Source organism: Phaethon lepturus, unplaced genomic scaffold (assembly GCF_000687285.1).
Source record: "Phaethon lepturus isolate BGI_N335 unplaced genomic scaffold, ASM68728v1 scaffold31527, whole genome shotgun sequence".
Classification (NCBI taxonomy): Eukaryota; Metazoa; Chordata; class Aves; order Phaethontiformes; family Phaethontidae; genus Phaethon; species Phaethon lepturus.
Window position 1 is genome coordinate 576 of NW_010550295.1, and position 21,035 is coordinate 21,610.

At 38.7% G+C, this 21,035-nt stretch overlaps 1 protein-coding gene across 1 annotated transcript in view; it reads left to right on the plus strand.

Moving 5' to 3' along the window:
- The window catches only part of RUVBL1 (RuvB-like AAA ATPase 1), a gene marked incomplete at its 5' end in the record, with an annotated part of 16,473 nt that extends 94 nt beyond the window's left edge, over positions 1 to 16,379 (plus strand). The window contains 10 exons of the mRNA XM_010290523.1: positions 1 to 14; positions 659 to 791; positions 4,755 to 4,906; positions 6,199 to 6,288; positions 7,129 to 7,278; positions 8,655 to 8,718; positions 9,908 to 10,106; positions 12,119 to 12,221; positions 15,376 to 15,467; positions 15,783 to 16,379. The exon at positions 1 to 14 is cut by the window's left edge and continues 94 nt beyond it. Of these exons, the coding sequence (XP_010288825.1) occupies positions 1 to 14; positions 659 to 791; positions 4,755 to 4,906; positions 6,199 to 6,288; positions 7,129 to 7,278; positions 8,655 to 8,718; positions 9,908 to 10,106; positions 12,119 to 12,221; positions 15,376 to 15,467; positions 15,783 to 15,942 (1,157 nt within the window). The remainder of the gene's footprint in view (positions 15 to 658; positions 792 to 4,754; positions 4,907 to 6,198; positions 6,289 to 7,128; positions 7,279 to 8,654; positions 8,719 to 9,907; positions 10,107 to 12,118; positions 12,222 to 15,375; positions 15,468 to 15,782) is intronic.
- Positions 16,380 to 21,035: the final 4,656 nt, after the last annotated feature.

Consider the following 21,035-nt stretch of genomic DNA (forward strand, 5'->3'; position numbering starts at 1 on the left):
CTGGAACTGGCAAGGTATTCTTTTTCTTTTCTGATATGAAATAAAGTATTCCCAAATCTATCTTGTTTTAACTTGTTGTCAAAACCATCTTAAGGTAGTGGTTTCATAATGTTTTGATCTACTGGAATTTTTCATACCATATATGTTGACATGATTTCCTGCTTTATATTTTGATTTTTGCCATGTCATCAACGTTGGTAGTATCCAGTGGTGTGTTCAGGCATTGTTAGTGTGAAACCTCCTCTTGTAAGTTACTAAACACTTAAGTAATATGGTCTCTGAAGAAGAGTCTTAGAAGTTAATTTTATATTAAAAGCCTAAATATTTTTTGATGTGTTCATTTTTCCCATACTATGTAGGGCTTTTTGCATTTATATCAGATGTCAAATTCAAATGCCCAGTATTGTTTCTTTTCAGTGTTCTGTAAATCTTTGATAAGAGTCACTTTGTATGTGTCTAAGTTGTTTTGTGGGGAGGAGGATTGTTGTATGTGAGAAATACATGTCAGACAGAATAGTCTTAATATTAAATTGATACTTGATGTATGGGAGGTGATATGATGAGGAAAGTTAACTTTGTGCAGAAAGAATCCTTTGCATAAAAATTAATGTGTGGGTTTTGTGGTTTTATTTGTTTTTGTTTTTGTTTTTTTTTAAAGACTGCTTTGGCTTTAGCTATTGCTCAGGAACTGGGAAGTAAAGTTCCCTTTTGTCCTATGGTTGGAAGTGAGGTCTATTCCACTGAGATCAAGAAAACAGAAGTTCTAATGGAAAACTTCCGACGTGCAATTGGTAAGTTTCAGAAAAACAGAAGAATTAAGTCTTTGCATGCTACTTATTTTGCTTTTTCCCAGTCATCTGAAAAGGAAAAACTTCTCAGTGGTCACGGTGGCTTTCAGATTATTGTATGTTCTTTTTTTCAGTGCTGATCTTAATTTAGTGAATGTCTTCCACACGTAGTGGAGTCAGGTTTTCTGTTTATAAACCATAATCTAATTGTTGTGTTATGGTTTATTCTACTTCCCTGGAATCTTTTCTCATCCTCCTGATTCATCTCCTTATTTTGCCTGGGACTCTGAATAAAGTTGAAAGAAAAATTATTTTTAATTTCTTATGTTAGCAGAAATACTAGTAGACAGAAAAATGTGCTCTCCTTTTTTATTTTGGTGATTTCACCCTACTAAGCAAACAGTCTTAATTAGGGACTCCCAAATGGCAGTGTTAGTCTGACTTAGTGTTCCAGCAAGCACAAAGAAAGTTCCGTGCCAACAAAATAAATACTTGAATTTAATGTCTTTCTCAATTCTAGAGCGCTTTTACAAGCTTGATGTAAATTGGTTAAATTTGCAACACAACCTCAATGAGTATCTAAAATCTCTTCTGTGATTGCTGCTGGCAGCTGATAAATGCAGTTAGAAGTGGCCCTTTTTTGTATGAGTATTGGCTAAAGATAGCCTAACTGATTTTAGTACTGAACATATTAACAGTTAATTTTCCTTGGTTCTGCACCATGTTTCCCCTTGGACATCATCTAAGCATTTGGTGGCAGTAGGGTGAAGAAGTTGCTCGGTTTTGCAATGAAACAAAAGTATTCCATTGACTTTTATAAGAAAGCAACTCTCAGTAGTCTCTGGTCTTCTAGTTACCATGAAGCTGGCAGGGCCTGAGGGAGGGAAGCCAGAGATTGAGTAGTCTGCAATATTTCCTTGATGTGATGAAGTTCCCTGTCAGAGATTTGGAAACCTGAACCAACAGATGAAACTTATGCCATCTATGTTGTCATTTCTAGAGACAGCAGTATTTTAACTCTCTAAGTTTTAACAGCCAGCTACATTGTTAGTTCCCTGCATTCCCTGAATGTCAATAGAGACACTTTCTAAACAAATATTGGTGTTAATGAAAGATGGAACTTCTTTTATTCCTTTCTGTTGAATTTCGTGTCACATTTTCATAACACAACCGTTATTGAATATTTTTATCAGCATAAAAAAAAATCTGAAGTATTTTAAAGGACTAGTAACCACCATTTCTCGTAATGGAACACTTCCCAATTGTGTTTAAATCTCAGGTATGTTTTAGCTTCCCTGCTTAGTAAATAATTTACAAGGGCACGTTTTTAAAAAAATGATATTGTATGCATAGTGCAGTGCCAGCTGTGACTGGGTGCAAGAGAAGCTTCAGCTCACATGTCAGTTAGTCAGTACCTAAAATATTAATTTAGGTTTTTTGGTTTGGGATGTTTTTTATGATTCTTTGTTAGTAGCTTCTGTATACATCATCTATTGCTCATATTATGCATTTTACTTTCAGGGGGTTTAGTCACCTCAATTTATTAAAATGATCAGAGATTTTTAACACAAGTTTTTTACTTTTTTTTTTTTTTCCCCTTCCGTGGAAATAACAGATCCTAATTGGTTTGGACCCATTACAGTATAAGGAAACAGGAGCAACTCTTGAGTTTACAGAATTTTTGTTATTGAGAGTCTTTTAATTTTACATGGTCTCATGGCCAAGTACTGTACAGAGTTTATAATATGTAAGAAATATGAAAGGACAGAGTGGGAAATGAGAGGATGGAATTGTTGTATGGGTTAAAAAAACTTCAGCTGAGAGAGATTAGTCCTGTATAGAGCTTAATAGCAGCTGGCAAGGATGATGATGGTAGCTAATGTTAGAGCTCCATTGCAGTAGAAAATAACTATTGGAATAGCCACTTAAATAGCGTATCTGTTCCCTGGGTCTCCAAATTGTAACTGCCAGTAAATCAAACAAGCACTATTAAACTCCATATAGTGCTATTGAACCAAAACATGAAATAGCCCACCGTTTCCTTCTTAGGCTTATGTGTCTGATTTGTAAATAGATGTCTCTGTTTAAGTTAGTTAAATAACTCTTTGGAGAATGAAGTTTGTAGGTGATATGTGCAGATTCATTTGAAAACAAAGGATAATCAGCAGCAAATTCAAAGCATCATTTACCTTTGTTCAGAGGATGTTCATCTGTAAATATTTTCTATAGACGTATCTGTATGAGCACATTAGTTGAGATTAGAGGCGTGCTTTTGAAGCAAATCTCTAGGTTGTCCTCACTGATTCGGCTTTGGTTTGTGTTGTGGAACAGACTCTGAGCATGTGAATTGGATTCTGTTAAGATGAAATGAAACTGGAAGGTATGCTGTAGCAGCATACAAAATATACCCTAAACATAAATGGGCTTCCAGTTTTTCAGAGCAGAATAGAGCTTATGCTGGAAGTTTAAAATCAAAACAAAAAGGAAGAACAAACCTGTGAATGTCCAGTTCTTGGCACCAGCAGTTTTACTGTACAGATTCTGTTTCTTCACATGCCTTGCATATGTAGCTGATGTGATGCAGCCTTATCTAGGTTAGTCTTATAACTCAAAAGGTTCATTAATTTTTTGTCTGATGTTTTGGCATACCTGAAAACATTTAAAAAAATAACTGAAGTTAACTTTATATAGAACTCTTTATGTAGCGCTAACGAAAAGAAGGCAAACGTTTCTTGCCAAGAAATTATTGTTATCCACAATTAACCTATTTCTCAGATTTCAAATCCTAGTCTTAATTTGGGTCCAGTAGAGGGAGACAGACTCATATTTGTCAGTTCTTTATATATCCCTATCAGCAACTCAAGATTACTGGTGAAGTGTCTGATCTATTTCAAAGCAAAATGAAAAGTTATGGAACAAGGAAAGTTTTATAAAGTCCTAATAGCCTCAGACTGGGCAGGATGACTTCCTTATATCTTGTTACAGACCATTCATTATTTTTGGTATGGCATGTGTGTCTCATAAAATACTTTATAGAGTCTCTTCAGATGTGGGTTCTTTGAACTTTTATGTAGTTAGAACGTCTGCATAATTGTAGTGGTGGTGGCGGCGATGATAGTGGTTTTTCTTTGGAACAGTCTAACCGTAAAACTCTTCAACTTTATATTATTCATCGATTTAAAATAACTTAGTTAATTGCGATAGTTGTGACTAGAATAGGAGATACCATGATGATTGCTGTCTGAAAAACAACAAAGGAAGGATGTCATTGTCAGCTATTTTGAAATAGTTTTAAATTTGCATTATAGCAGTTTCTGCTACATTTTATCTAGCTCACCTTTTGCTGTTAACTTGAAAAGTATTTTAAATGGTACATTAATATTTTCTTAGTTTTACGAGGTTCTAATACAATACCTGTTAATCAATTTGTTATTTTTAACTCAGTTGCTAAAATGTAAAGTTGTTTATGAAGTTACTTTTTTCCCCATTTTTTTTTTCTTTATTTTGTAGGGCTTTTCTGATGGTCCAAAAATTGTCTAAAACTCAGTTATATTTACTGATCTTTAGTTTCAGAAGACAAACTGTTACTCTGACTTTAGTGTAGGGGAACAAATCAAGCAAATCCCCTCTTTGCGGGAGGGAAAAGAGAGAGGATACTGACATTTGTTTTAAGAACTAATAATAACAATGGATAGAAAGAAAATAGTTTCTTAAGAGTTTAATAAACTGCTTTGCAGGTCACAACTTGGGCTGGCCTTTCACTCTGATGACACAGGATGAATATTCTCACTTAATATTGAAGAAGAGAACAATAATTGATCTTTCTACTTTCAAAAATCAAAAAATTGCCATTCAATGTAATGTAGCCTAATAATGTTACATTCTGTTGGCAGTAATGCATCAGACTCCTGAGTGTATACGGCCATTGATTTGTGTACTGAAACTGTTCTAAACAATTTCTTGCAGGGTTGAGGATTAAAGAGACCAAGGAGGTTTATGAAGGAGAAGTCACAGAACTAACTCCATGTGAGACCGAAAATCCTATGGGGGGATATGGCAAAACCATCAGCCATGTAATTATAGGACTCAAAACCGCAAAGGGAACCAAACAGTTGAAGGTCTGTATGGTAGAGTCTCAAAAATTTCCCTAAGTATTTCAGATCTGCATCTTCTAGTTTTACCAGTTCTTGTTTCCATTTTAAGCACTTGATCCCCATCTCTGTAGAGTGGGGATGCAAGGAAGCTGTTTTCTTTAGCTAGACAACTTTATCCTACTCCTGACCATGTATGTTTATCTGCTTTATGTAGAATATTTAGGTGTTAGTCTTGCCTCCTACTAATTGAAACTGGGGATAAACCCATTGCTCAGTTAGCAGCCTCTGTTATTTTTCTGTTTGTCAGCACACACTTGTATGTCTCCAATGAGTTAAAGGTGAGTTTAAGCAGGAAGAGATCCCTGTGCAGTTTTGCCACATTACTAGTACCACAGAAAATGGGCTGAGTTGGGAATCTGGAGTATGATCTGTCTCAGTCTGTGATACGCTCCCTCTGACCCTGGCTATAAATTCATGTTCATGATAACAAACATACGAGAAAGGTCGTCTTTGTTTTCCTGATTCTCAACTGAATTTTTGAGAATGGTTTTGGGAAACCTTGCCTGCTTCAGTATAAATTGTTCTTTCTGTCACATCCCTTCTTTCTATATGGGGAGATATGCTCTAGTGAATATTTGATAGAGAACTTGAAATTGAGCTGGTGTGTTGCCAGCTCAGACCCACTTTCCCTTTGTTTTCATGTACAAGACTCTGTCCATGTTGTTCAGTTTTCCTGTCAGAGTACGAGAGAACTGAAAGCTGCCTCTGTTATTAAGTATCATCTTGCATTTGTTCACTCTAAAAACAAGAAAATGCAGAGCAAAAGTATAAACATGTACTGAGAGGACCAAAAGCATCTAACGTATTCGACATTCACTTTCCCTCACAGAGCTCCACAGAGGATACAGATTCAAGAAATCAAGTAGCGTAATCCACTGCCATAACCAGATTTTTTAGAAAAGTTTTGTTAAAAAGCAAGAGAAGTGCCGCATCATAGATACAAATATATTGTCAATATATTACACAAAGGCATACTTTGTGATAGTAACTGGTATTAATTAGGTTTCTGCTATCACTTCCTTCAGATAGCAGATTATTTTTTTTGTAAGAAAGCAAGTTCTGTGCATCTTCTTTCAGGTTTATTCTCTATCACTACTTCAAGTGTAACAGCTTTATAAAATCCTAGAGGTATTGATCGGTGCAGTTGCAGTTTAATTTTGTGTGGTGAGAGTGGGCTTTCGACTAAATGTCTGTTTCTGGATTACCATAACAATATGGAACTGTTTTGACCAACTGTTATGTTTTCTTGTCTCCAGCTGGACCCAAGCATATTTGAAAGCTTGCAGAAGGAGCGAGTGGAAACTGGTGATGTTATTTATATTGAAGCAAACAGTGGAGCTGTCAAGGTAAAAGAAAAGTTCTGCACTTCTGTGCAGGTGTATGCATTCTTGCAGACCTCTCTTTGCCTTTGTCAGAAGGCTCTCCTATTTATTAACCTTAACTGACATGAAATGGTTACATGGAAGTTCTAAAAAAAGCCCGGTGTTTTCCTTATCTGGAGAGAAAATTTTCTCTTGCACTGGAAGAACGTGGTCATCTGGTTCACGATTAAGGTCATCTGGCAAGGAAGCTATCACTGATGCTGTCTGGATGAGTTTTCTTTTCTGTAAGATCAAGACATCTTTAAGAGAAGGGGGGAAAAAGCAAGTAGCTTTAGTCATTTTCAGGCTGACATGTGCAGTGTATTTAATCTTTCTTTTATCGCTCTGGTATTTTTTCCACAAGATATATACATGTAGAAGGGGATACTGCATTAGTTAGCATTCTTTTCATATCTGATTTAGAAAGTAGTGTACAACGATACTTCCTGTTTAATGGATGAGCATAATATTTTGTATCATATAATAAATCACCCACCTACAAAGGAGTCTTGAACAATTCTCCCAATCTCTAGCTGATCTGCTGGATTTGTCCTTTAGCAAGAATTGCATACGGTTAAAAGAAGGGGAGAGAGGAGTGGAATATTCTTACTATTGAAAATATCAGGTGTTTTTCAACAGAGTTTTTGAGCTTTGATCAATAGATAGGGTATGCCTGTGGCTAAGCACGGAGTGGGATGTCTGAATTGTCAGCTGAAGCTTGTCAGGACTGGAATTGTGAACCAAACCCTTTATCAATTTCATGTCATTCAAGGTTTTGGCACTGAAACTAATTCTATACCTGGGTTTCTCTTTGGTTTTCCTCAGAGGCAAGGCAGGTGTGATATCTATGCTACAGAATTTGACCTTGAAGCTGAAGAGTATGTTCCCTTGCCAAAGGGTGATGTGCACAAGAAAAAGGAAATTATTCAGGATGTCACCCTGCATGACTTGGATGTGGCCAATGCTCGACCTCAGGTATCTGATTCCACAGATGAAGTCTTTACAGAAAAATTATTTGACATAGATGTGATGGTTACTAGAATAATCAAGGAGATGTAGAAAGCTTTGAGCTGTCCTAAATCGCCCTCAAAGATTCCACTATAGGAAAAGCAGTAGGTGTTACACCCTGAAGGCCAGTCTGCCTCTCCTCTCTGGACTGAGGTCATGCTGCAGTTGGCTACCTCAGTGGCCCTGCCGTGTAGGTTAGAGGCAGTTGTTAGACTAGGATTCATGCACCTGGTCATGGAATATTTGTCAGAGTAATTTTCTAACACTACAGAACAACCTTATAGCCATAGCAGAGCTTCTACATGGATATTTGGGATCTGCTACCTTCACAGTTAATGCATAATCTAGACCTAGCTCTCCCCTTCCCTCCACCACTATGCCCTGTCCCCTGCCGAGAAGGAGCAGTGTGGGCTGCCTCTCTTGACTAGGAAAAGAGATTATTACTTTCTCTCCAGAAGAAAAGTTGCCTACAGATGTGAGGTAGCAGCAGTCAGATCTGTGTCATTTTATTTATCAAAAGTTCTGAATACAGATTATCTTATTCTGCTCTGTGTTTATGGTTTTGTAGCCATGAAATGGAAACTGCAAGCACTATGATAAAAGGTTACTAATTATTTTTGACTGCTGCAGATTCTGTTGATGTCCCTGCTTCCTTCAGAAATGTTTCATAACCTCTTGTTAAATTTTCTTGTGACTTTCAGTAGAGCTCTGAGCATACTGCAGCAAAAAATTGAAAACAGGAGAATGACTCCTTGCTGTATCTTAACATAAACCCAGTATTGAGAGAATTCCATCTGTATCATAAACAAAAGCCACTGGCAATACAGTATCTTTGTTTAAAGGCTGGCATCCCTACAGTATGATACTACAAGCCCTTAACCTATTTAATTTCAAAATAAACATCCTTTTTCCAACAAAATCATTTACATGATAAAAATAAAGGTGTTCAAAACCCTTAAAACTCAGCATAATTGTTCCTGTGTTTGCAGGTTGAACACCTACCATGCACACAGGCAATCCAAGTCTTTGTGTTCCCTGACAGTCTTGGTCCTTACGAGCTTCTCTGTGACAGTTTTTTTAAAAGAGGATACCTCATTTTAATTTTTTATGTTCTCCAAATGAATGAGGCTAAAGAAAGGGTGAGGACGTAGCTAAATGATTATGTTTAGAATACTGCTTCAGTGAAGTGACCTAACCTTTGACAGATTATCAGCCACTGCTGCTATAAAGTGTCAAGTTAACGGCAAGAAACAACTTCTTTAACCAATTCCTGATGTACAAAATTCTCATGGTATGCGTTCACTACGAGACCTCATCGCTAATCTGTAACTTTCTTTTCCTAGGGTGGGCAAGACATCCTTTCTATGATGGGCCAATTGATGAAACCTAAGAAAACTGAAATTACTGGTATGAATCCTGCATGGTATTTTTAGATCAACATAACCTATATGTTTGCCAGTTAGAAAAGGATTAAAAATAGGGTTATTCACGCAGCATCTCTAAATGAATGCTTATGTAATATTTATTAATAAATATTAAGATTTCAAAAAGCAGTGATACAGCTGCCAGAATTGCAGTGGCTGGAAACAGTACAACATGTTATTGGTTCACACATTTAGTGATAAAATATATATTGTACTTGGCACCTAATCTTCCTGGGGAGAAAGAGGTTGGAATACTAGTGCTACCCCCCTTTCTCAAAACACTCCTGCCAGAGAGTATGAGGTTCACACTTTGACAAAGAGCCAAACTGAACAGCAACAACAAAAAAATCTAAAAAATGTTGTTAGGATGCATGCTTATGTGAAGCAACCATAAAGAATTTCTGTGGAGTAGAAAAATGGCTTTAAAAACTCTAACCGTGGTTTGGTTCAGATACCTCTATAGCAGCTGTCTATTGACTTGATGCTCTAAGTGCACTGCTGCTCTTCCTACCTACAGATCACTGGAGTAAAAAAAGATCTACAGAAAGATCTAGTCTCCTTTTTGCTTTGAAAGAAATGCTGTTTCAGTAAATGACTATCTAAATTTAGATCAAAGTCTGTTTCAATACCTAACTTGAATGGCGGCCTTTTGAAGTATTTAGTCTGTTCCAGAGGTCAATTTGCTTATTCTAACGTCAGATTTATTGATGTAACATCTTGCATAGCTTTGAGATCCATATGTTCACAGAAATTTATATAGCCCTATTTTTTTTGTTGTTGAACGCAACTTCTTTGCTGCAATACAGTATCAATATTTTATTCTTTCAGTGATGTTCTTTTCAGCCATGCTTGGAAACTTATATTAAGTTCCATGTTTTAAATTGAGGTTTGACTGACATCTCCCCACACACCTGCCAAACTCCCCAAGCCATGTAAGGGGACAGACTACCTCAGTTAAGTGTGAGAACTTCAGTTTAGAAATACTTTGTTGCACAGATGTTTCCCCAGTACAGGACTGAATGCCACAAAATTTTAGCATCACAGAGATTTTCCCTGTAGTGGTAAGATACTAAACTATGACAAAATTCAAGGGGAATTTTAATTGCTTTAAGCCTTTCATACAGACCTATAGTTCACTAGCAGAACAACTAACAGTTTCTTTTTGTTCTCAGACAAACTTCGAGGAGAGATAAATAAGGTGGTAAATAAATATATTGATCAAGGCATTGCAGAGCTAGTCCCAGGTGTACTCTTTGTAGATGAGGTTCACATGCTGGATATTGAATGTTTCACATACCTGCACCGAGCACTGGAGTCTTCTATTTCCCCTATTGTCATCTTTGCTTCCAATCGAGGAAACTGTGTTATCAGGTACGATGTCTAAACTTTAATTTTCCAGTTTACATTGGTCCATAAACCTTGGAATTAGCTGTATCAGTAGAGTTATAATCTTTGAAGGCTTTGTCTCTGACACGGACATCTGTGATAATCTCCTGCGTGGGTTGCAAGCTGTATCAGTGCTGAAGAACTGCTTGTGAGCTTCACAAGAGGACAAGCATTTAATGCCAGGCTGACTGAGTTAAAGCACACTGGAATTCCTCCTTTTATTTCCACGGACACATCTTTCTCTAACAGCTTCTGAATTGTCTTAGTTCCTGGATGATCTGTAACAGTTACCTTTCTCATTGGATACCTCAATGCATCTGTTGCTTGCACATTAGAGACATCAAGAGCACCAGAGCTACAAACCTCTGATACCATAGTTTCCTTCTGTTCTGGATTATTTTGCTGTTTTCTATCTTCATTGCATCAGACTTAAGCTTCCTGTTCTTACTGTTAAAGCATGTCACAGTTCGTCCTCTCCCTACCCTTTGTATTTCCTAGTATTTTGATCTGGCTTTTTGTGATACTTCATTCTTGCCAACTAACTTGGTTTTCATCTCCACTCCAGTTCGTGCCTCCACTTTAATATTTTGCATGCACACAATGCGTTCTTTGCATGTTCAGTAAAAGTGCTCTCCTCTTTCAGATTCTTCCTTAAGTTCTACTGCTAATTTGTGGTCTAGGTCTAATTATGTCTAAAGAAGCTGTCATTAGCAATGATTGCTACTTTTTAAATTGATTTAATTCAGCTGTGTAACCAGCTATTCCTTTCCCTCTTAGCAGCTCATCTGGTATTAATCTTTCTCTGTTTGCATTGCTTAGAAGTTAAGGTGATAAGCCCTTCAAAAATGTTTAAGGTGGATGTTGTGGTGCTCTCTTTGCAAAGGAATAAAAAGACTGTCTTGTAAAAGTAAAGCAAATAAAGATCTGTCAGAATAGATTCCCTGCAGATCTTGTTATGAAAAAACTGTGAGAAAGGAAGATTTCCATATAATAGTTCTATCTAATATAGGTAAATTAAGTCCTTAAAAGCAAGGTCTTAACTGTGTACTACTACTATCTCAAGTAGTTAGCAATGCTCTGATTTGCCTGTTGATGGCTCTTAAAAGGGTCAGGGAAAAATGTATTGTATAGGATAGTTGATTCTCTAACCTCATAAGAGAAGGAATCACTTCAGTGGAGACACTACCATCTACTCAAGAGTATAGCAGATGATTGCAGGGCATTTTGATTCATTTCCCAAGGAGGACCATGACCAAAGCTGCAGTGCCTAAATACTAGCACTGAGCTTGGAAATGTAGTTCTCTACCAGCACTTCACTGTTTTTGCTTGCAACCTCTGTAGATCTCTTGAAATCTGGATATCTTTCGCTCCTGACTTCACAGCAAGTCATGGTGGTCTTGGAAAACCAAGAGTACAGGTGTCTGCAGCCTTTGCTGTTGGGTGTTGTATGTCAAAGAAATAAAAGGGTTAGGGGTCTAGATCCTGCTCTATCCTTCATGCACAGACCTCCACTTCTCAATTTTCTGGATTGCGAGCATGGCATGTCAACTACTGGAGGGATTGGGGAAAGGGTTGAACAGACTAATGGCTTGCTTAGCAAGAGGGGATGTTCTCCAAATGGATGGTAGCACATGTAATTTCCACTGATACTGCTAAACAACTTAGTAAGTACGATTTGTTCCTTGCTGGAAGATACCTTGGAACATTAGATAAAGCTGTATTGTAAGATACAACACAGGAAAGCATGAAGGAAAGCACCACCTCTATTTTTGATTGGCATGTTTAAGAGCTCCAGAAATAGTATTTGTTTCCCTTGGGTTGACCAGTGTGGACTTCAGACTAGAATGTTTCCTGTTGCTATCTGGGGAGCGTGTCTCTGTGGGAAGACACAGAATTGTAAACTAGTAGATGTGTAGTCACTTACTAATGATTTTAGAAAATCAATGTACTCAGCTCAAAATAGTATCTGATCTCTTTCTGTATGGTGTCTCCTTTAGAGGCACAGAGGATGTAGTGTCTCCTCATGGAATACCACTGGATCTGCTGGATAGAGTAATGATTATCCGAACCATGCTGTATACACCCCAAGAAATGAAGCAGGTATGCACAGCATTTTAAGAGAACTTATAAAAGTCCCAGAGTTCTAGTCTGTTGGGATGACCACAATGTATCTGCATATTCTGTTACTATAGAGCTGTTTGACTCTTTGTGGTCACCAAGGTTTGTGCCAAAAAGCTTACCACTTCCTAAATGCATGCTGCTTTAGTAACCATTTACAATAAGCTGGTTAAAATTGTGTGTGCCTGCAACTTCTCTGTCTGACTTCTACCCACTGATGAGTTGTATTGGTCAGCATATCTAGAGCTGAAAGTGACCTCTCACTTGCATGAAATAGCCCGAACTATTACCTGACCTTATCTCTTGCACAGATGTGCTTTCCATGGAGTTTGCAGGTTCCAGAAGGTAGTGCTTTTTCAGTTGGTATGAGATGAAGTGTCACATTTTGGGACCTTTGATCCCAGACCTCAAGCTGTTCCTCCACATAGGAGATCAGGGGGATTGAGGAATGCAACTTCATGCACTGTATTTTTGCTTCTATGCCCTGTAGAACAGCTTTAACCTACTAGGACTGCCTCCTGAAACTGGGAGGATTTTCATGCTCCTAGTCAAGTTTGGAAATGTAAGCACAGTAAGTGTTGCAAAGATACACTTCTGAATGCCTGAAACTTTTCCTGTGGGGCCATCGCAATGTATTGTGTATTGATTATAATGCTTGGGTGCTATTATGATGCATCGTGTCAAAGATCCCCCTCATTAGCGTCTCAATGCTGTGAAGTGACACAATGCAGAAGACATTACGGTTTATCATGTCAATTCTTTGTATTATTTAAGAGATAGTGTCAATGGAGGAGAGCATTGTCACGAGATAATAGTCTCCTGCTGCTGGATAAGTGCCAAGGTGAAGCCGAGGCATTTATCGAATATAAACATAGAGGCAAAGCTTCATTTCACTTGGTTTGAGGAGCTTTTCACGTACGGTTGTTGTGAGCCATTCTCAGGATGATGTTTTTGTACCTAAAAGAACACTTTAAAGCATTATAGTATAGATCACAGTAGAAGCAGCCCAGTGATTTAACAATATGATGATGTTTTGTCTGTATACAAAACAAATTTTAGCATGACTTTTACTCAGTCTGGAGATGTAAAAGACTATTGTCTGGACTTCCCTATATTCTATGTCAATTTTGGGTAGTTAGGGTAGTAGGAGTTACTTTTTCTTAAGGTTGCTATATATAATACCTGCCTAGTCTGCTGTATTATCGTGCAGATAATACACCGTTAAAGGGCTCATTTCTGAACTGTTGTTTTTCAGAAGAGTAAGTGGTAATTGGGTAAGTGCTGTGATTTCCACCCTCCCCAGGGGTGAGGGAAAGGAAGTGTTTACAGTGGCATTTCCTAAAGCTAAATGTAGAGTCCAGACATTATGTCCCATAAATCATGTTCCATAGTCAGGTAATCTTATCTTCCCTTAAATTAGGGCTTTTGAATGACTACTTCTCTTGGGAGGAGAGGAGGAGCTATTATACTTAACTTTTGGTTTCTAACTAATTACAATTGTGGGGCTTTAAAAATAAGACTTATTTCTCTATTTTTGCTCCTTTTTTTTTTGCATGCTAGGAAGAAGTTTTCACTGCTGATGTTTCTGTGTGAGACTCTTTGCATTGGCCTTTCACAATTGATTTATTTATCAGCACAAGAATTGTCCATGTATCTACTGAAAGTTTGTTCATAACCAGTTCAAAATATTTCTCTTTGTGTTGATAAAGTAGAAACCCCATTGTGTAGCACTGCTTTGAGAGCAAGACTCACAATTACCTTAGTGCAGCCAAAATAGGGAGAAAATTCACTTTTATGCATATTCTAATCAGGTATTGTTGTAATCAGACTTTTTTGCATATGTGCCAGCTGTTAGAAATTAGAGGTTATAACTGGCACTTTTTGTTCCTAATGTATTTAACCTGATAAACACTTCTTTTCCTATTTCATAGCAGGTTGCTTATATGTGTATTTGCTGGGTTAACGGCTTGGGCCCCAACCCTCCAGTAAAGTTCTGCCAAGTTGCTGGATAAAAAGTTACGTAGATTGTTAAAGATGAGGCATTCGAGATACCTTGTTTCTAGCAGGGGGAGAATAAAGTATCAGTATTTGAATGAAGGGAAGGTGATGTTTGGGTGATCTAAAAGGCAGAAAAAATCTTCAGTCTGAAATTGCAATCTGCAGCAGCGTTGCCAATATTCAGTATTAATATCTTAGTACAACTTCCTGCCATTTCAAGCCCGTCTCTTTTACTCTGTTCCCTACCCTGACTCCCCTAGCGCATTTTTATGGCTTTAATTTAAACGAATGCCTCTTGATATCTTGTTTACAAAGCTGCCAAAGTGAAAAATACCTGTATTATATGAGGCTTGCAGTTCCAGAGTTATCTCAGCACTACAACACAACATCATTATCCAGTCTGCCCCTTATCACTCAGCTGGTAATACGGACTACCGAGAGACTTGTGCCACTTTTGTTACAGCTTTATATGCTCAGGCTTATTGGTGATATCTTGCTCTCCAACTTTGTGAAGATCGCCAAACTGGTACAAGCCTGAGACTGTTCTTGAAAGATTAGATTCTTCTTAGTGATTTTTTTCTTCTTGCAGGAATAGGTGAATCATAGAAAGTAACTTTTTGATTTATTTTACTTGTCTTCTTGTCGATTGAATAAAAAGAGTGTTGTGAGCTGCTAAGGAAAGGGCATAGCTTTCTGTGGGGCTTTTTGGAGGGCTCTGCTGTATAGTGGCAATGATGCACTGCCAAATTTAGCTGGTGTAGCTGTCCACAAGACTCCAGCTGTCACTTACTTCCTGCATACTTTTTCCCTTTAATTACTTAAGTTCTCATCTTCTGTTCCGTATTGGTAGATATACTTTGCTAACCACACGGAACTATCATGAAGGGTTAGTAGTCCAGATGTGTTACTTTACCTGCCTTTTGTGATAATCAGTTTTTCAACATTATATTTGCCTATTCAAAGACTTAGAATTCTACAAATTCTAGTTTAGTGGTGACTTACACTAAGATAACTCTCCACACCATCTCCTTCTGTAGTATGTCTCATCTCTAATCTGATAGTTTCCAGATACTAAGCTAAGTAGTATAGCATGCTAATTGTTTGGGCTGGTACCTGACTTATGTGTTCATCCCAACAGATCATAAAACTTCGAGCTCAGACAGAAGGAATTAATATTAGTGAAGAAGCTCTAAACCATTTAGGGGAAATTGGTACCAAGACAACCTTAAGGTAAGTTGAGCACAATTGGCTTTTCTCTTGGGTGTGACCAAGTCTAAAAACATTGTAGGATAACTCACTCTTGGAATTGAGACAAATGTCTCCCATGCAATAACACGGTCTATTAAGAACAGTGCTGACATTAAAAAAAGAGTGGTAATCGTCCTTTTTCCTCCTTTAAGGAATGTAGGTGCTAGAGGGTCTTGCAGACTTTTTATACTGCTGATAGAACTGTGTGCTTCCTAACAAACCTCCCACCTCTACATATATTCAATTCACTGGGATGCACTGAATTGTAATTATTCATCCATCTCTGTCTGATCACAGGTATGCTGTGCAGTTACTGACCCCAGCTAACCTGCTTGCCAAGATTAATGGGAAAGACAGCATTGAGAAAGAGCATATTGAAGAAATAAATGAACTTTTCTATGATGCCAAATCCTCAGCAAAAATCTTGGCTGATCAACAGGAGAAGTACATGAAATGAAGAGCTTATCATGTTAGATGCTTTGAAGTGGCTTTAACCCAGGGCTGGCTTAATTATTGAATGAGAAACGTTAATGGTTTGTCTCTTTTGGGACTGAAAAATATTTAAATGTTGGACTGCTTTGTCAGGCCAGAATTAACTATCAAGTGTTCCTATTTCATTATCAACAGTAGGATGCTCTATGATGTCTGTGTAACATCTTAGTCTTCCTTTTATGAGTATATATGAAATGAATAGCTCTTGATCCATCGGTTTTGTCTTTAGATTTCATTACAGAAGAGCTCTAACTAACTGAAGTTGATGCTTAAGGACAGTCTATTTTCTTTATGAAAGTTGTTTTAAAATAGTTTCCTTTTACAGATGAGTTTGTTTTTTTTTTTTTTGAATCAAAGTTGGTCTGAAGTGCTTCATAATAAAATATTTCAAGAATACTGGAAGCTTGCATGTGTTTGCCCTGGGTGTTTACCTGCCTAAAGAAACAGTCAAAATAAGTTGGAATTAACAAAGCCAAATAGGAGTAAAATGGTTTGGCAGCACAAAAATAGATCTACAGCAAAGGAAAGAAGTAGTATTGGGACCTTTTTAAAGTATTTACTCTTTTGTAGGTCTTGTTTTTTGTTTTCTGAAGACTTCTTTGGAGAATGCAGAAATACATAATGGTAGTTATCTTGGCCCTGTTTAAAGCCTTTCTTCTAGAGTAACTTATCCTTTCTTTGTGTTTTCTTAAAGCAGATTAAATAAAAATTACTTTCCATCATGGTTAGCTGTTTTTTCACTATGTTTTGTCCCCACTTTCTTGATCACCCAGGATCAAAAGAAAATTGCAAACTAAAAATGGTGAAAAGAATAACCCAATAACTGAGGTTTGAAGTCCTGCTCTGCACAGACTTGGTGTGAACTTAGCCTTACTCTCTTCTTCACAAACTACACTTCCTTGTTTTGTAAAGCATGGATATTGATATTTGATTGCTTCACAGCGCTCTCAGGATAAATACTTTAAAGGTTAAGATCCTTGTAACACTGAAATACAGATCTATGTAACCATGTAAATGGATGAGCTAGGAAAAAAATGTAGAAGCTTTGTAAAGTGACTAACCTCACATTCTTTATTAGAGCCTTTAGTGATTTAAAACACTTTATGTACACTTACTTAAATAAGCATAGTTTGTAAGGTGGGAAGAGAAGAAGTAATAACTTGAGCCAGGAGCCTAGTTTTAAACGCCCTTTTTAGCAGCTGCGAAGTGGAGAAGGTAAGTTTTCAATTAATGCTTCTACCTCATCAAAAATTTTAGTTCATGTTCCTAAAGGAGAAGCTTTCTGACATGTACCAAACATACACCCTTCCTACTAAGCCTTCCATGAATCCTTCAGAGAAAGTCATTGGTTCCTCACACTGGGAGAATCTCAGCAGTACTACATTAGGCAGACACTGGCAATCGCTTGGTTTGGTTTGGGTTGGGTTTTTTGTTTGTTTTTAAAGGTAAAAAGCACCTCTGTTACTCATTTTGCTTTCCTAAGAGGTTTTCTTTTAAGAGTTCCTGATAGTTAAGCTGAAGTGATCACAGAGCCATAGCATTTATGTTTATATAAAATACATTTACATGGTTTAATTGCTACGTATCAAATGTAACAAAGCTTCCTTGTTAAATCGTAGAATGATGGTTTCTAAAACTAATGCGTAAGCTCAGTCATCGTCATCTTGGGAAAGGAATCCAGCTGCTAAAAACCTCTGTCCTCATCCCTATGTGCTCTAGAGGTTTGTCTCTTCCTTGCGCTGAAGTGCTGTTTGTGGAAGTTGCTAATGATTTTTTAGGGAACAAAAAGCGGAGCTGGAAGGAAGCTGAATGGTTTGGATTTAATAATGTTTTGATCACATTCTACCATCTCAGTCATTTTAAAATCCTGTTGCATTCTTCAAAGTAAAATTCAGTACTCTGTCAGCCAACCCTAATTAGCTTTTGTACTTCAAATCATCTATCTACTCCTTTCTCTACATCTGCAACTAAACAGTAGTGACTGACAGAGATATTTAATGAATGATTTTTGGTTTATCTGTGAATATTTTTGGCCAAGGAGCAATCCTGCTTTCAGCCCTAAAACCTCTCTGTCTTACTGGCTCCAAATGACTAAAGATTGCAACTATACCATCGGACTAATTTCCACAGCGCTTCTAAAATCTCTTTTTACTGTGGGAGGATGGCATGTTCTGTTTTAGTGCCACAACATGACAGAAAGAGACCCAGTGAGCTAAGCTGCCACATGGTCAAAATTGAACCTTTTTTTTTTCTGTTGCAGTTTGAAAGTCGTTGGCAATGATGAATGTAGTTATTTAAGACTATAAGTACCATTTTCCTTTGAGTTTTCTGAAATATCTAACTGATCAATTTAGAAAGAAGTTTGAATAAGCCCTAAATAATTCTGAATGCCAGAGCTGTTCAAAGTCCCAATTAATGTTTGATGGCATTGGCTTTTCACTGATAAATTCGGCTCTGTTCACACAGCAGCGAAAGACCTGCTGGGGCAGTGAAGGGTGGTGCCTCCCAGATACTGAAATCTTAAGACCACTGTTCCCGCTGCCTCCCATCAGCAGGAGAGGGCAGGAACTCTTGTTTCTCCTTTGGCAAAGCAATTATTTCTTTGCTTACAAAGTGTTCTTTATAAAAATTCGAGTTCTGTAAAACGGGGAAGAAATAGCCGTTCTTACAAGTAGTAAAACAAGTGATCCTCTGTAAAACTCAAGCTGGATAGCCTACCAGACCTCAGGTAGCAAGCAGAGACCTAGGAAGAAGTGAACTGTGTGCCACCCACTGAAAATTAGCCGTTCCATCCAACCCTACTTTCGTAGCTGACTTCATGACTGATGGTTCCTGTCACTTGAGGCTGACTGCAGGGACAGAAGTGTACTTCAGGAAGAAAACAAGATCTCAAAAATACACATGGCGGGGGAAAGCAGCAGCATTCAATCTAAATTGGTATTTTTCCCACACCTTGAGCAATTTAAAAAATATAATCATTGCTTCATCGGGTAAGACATCTGCCAAGTTAGTTAACTGAAGCCTGTGTCAGAGCAGTGGCTGGTACGAAACAATCCCCAGAAAGGAGCAAGATCCCTTCGAAGGGGCAACGGCAGAATGAGGTGCGGGGTGTGCTTAGGACGGGTCTCCCAAACCCAGGCTTCTGCCGCTGCAGGACCTGCGTGGGTGCAAACCAGCTCGTGACGAGAAGGGCCTCGCTCGTCCGCTCTGCACCTGGGCATTCGTACAGCGGCCAGTAAGCCCCCGCCTCACTCCGACCGCGCACCGGTTCTGCAGAGCCCGCTCCCGGGGGTGCCGTCTCCCTAACGGCCATGAAGTGTCTACGAAAGACGTAAAGCTGTGATCCAAAGGGAGAATCCTGCGCTAAATGGTGAGCGAATGTTTATCTAGCCTATTAAGTGACGTCCAACAGACTTACTGGTGTCAAGGCTTTGCCCATGAAAATAGTCTTTCATATTACTGATAAAAATAGTTCTGTTGAAAGAATCACTGCACCATACACAACAGCTGCTGCTGGAGGATCTTTAAAAAAATGGAAATACTTATTTGACACAAAGCAGCCCCTTGAAGTGGGAAGGCACATGCAGCAAGGAACATTCCCACCAAATAAGCTTGGTTATTAATATTAAACGTGAAAGAACAAACGATTATTTTAATTCCTTTCTTCCTATTTTCCACAAAGGTTGCACTTAATGCATTAATCTTCTAAGCGAAGTTTTTACGACCGATTGCCTGCACACTATGAGAAGTTTCTCCATCCATTACTCGTGGGGAAACGGGCCCTGCTGTGTAGGAAAATATTTGTTACATCTTATCAGGGTGACACATAATCTAACAACAATTACAGCAAGCCCATATTTTGTACTATTTCGGTTTCAACGTGAAAAATAGTTCTAATATTAAACCTGGGGTGGGTGGGGGTTATAGTAACCAGTTGAATATTATAAGCTCTGATTTCCTTTCGACGTGGAGCGGTACCACACTCGGATCCTGCTCTGAGACAGTGGATGCACATAAATCCAGTGTACGTGCCTGCTGTGCAGATGCCACGGTGTGGTAGCGACCGAAAGTTGATTCCCCCTCTTTGTACACACTGAGGTCAGAAATTGCCGCATCTTTAGTTTTCATGTGGCCAGAAGCATCTAAAGTGCAATTAACTTTTATGAGGAAAATGGGAGCTAACTCTGAAAACTGACCCAGCTAGGAGACCACTGATGTCAAGAAAACGCAAGACCACCCACATCCTAAAATCTTCCCATCTCAAAAATTGGTCCAGGTGCCCTCAACAGAAAAACTTCATGATTCCCTTCTTGCATTGGCCTTTACTGTTCAAAACTGGGGTACCAACAAGGAGCAGCACCGGGGTGCACACAAGCTCACGGGGGGGTAAGGGCCTTGCTGAGGGGCAGCAGGCACAAGACAGGCGCGTAACCTTGCGCTGGGGAGGCAGGACAGCCGGAGGACCTGCTGGTGCTACGCCAGCGACCTGTTCTAGAGCCTGCAGCCTCAGCACCACGGCAGGGCCAGCAAACGCTCCTGTGGGAAAGCCTTCCTCTGCGCCGATGCCCGCGCACGCGCTCGGAGCGTGAGACACGTCAGCGTTCCTCAGGGTGGGAAACGCTCCAGAGAGGTGATGATGACTTCTTCTTTCTGCCAAAACCGCAGAGGATACCCTGCTAATCAAGGGTCATTGCCAGCAGCAATTTATTTAAAACTCCACTGTTATCCAGCCTCAGAGATCCCAGAAACAAACATGAGCTTTTCCTGCCTAACATTTTGATACTTTTAGAAGGAACAAATGCACGTGCACAGCTCTCTGTCAGTTCTGGGATCTGGGTATTAGTACACTTTGGGCTCTCCGATCACCATCCGTATCTCCTCTGCTGATTAACAGCTTTGGAGCCTCTGCATTGTTGTACATATTTTAGTCGTGCACATCCAAGCCAGTCATTAACACCAGGCAAAGAGACAGCACCGGTACCCTGGGAGCGGGCAAGGTTACGACGACAGAATTTGGTTAGTGGGAAGATTTTGATAAAGTGAGCAGGCCAGGGAAAG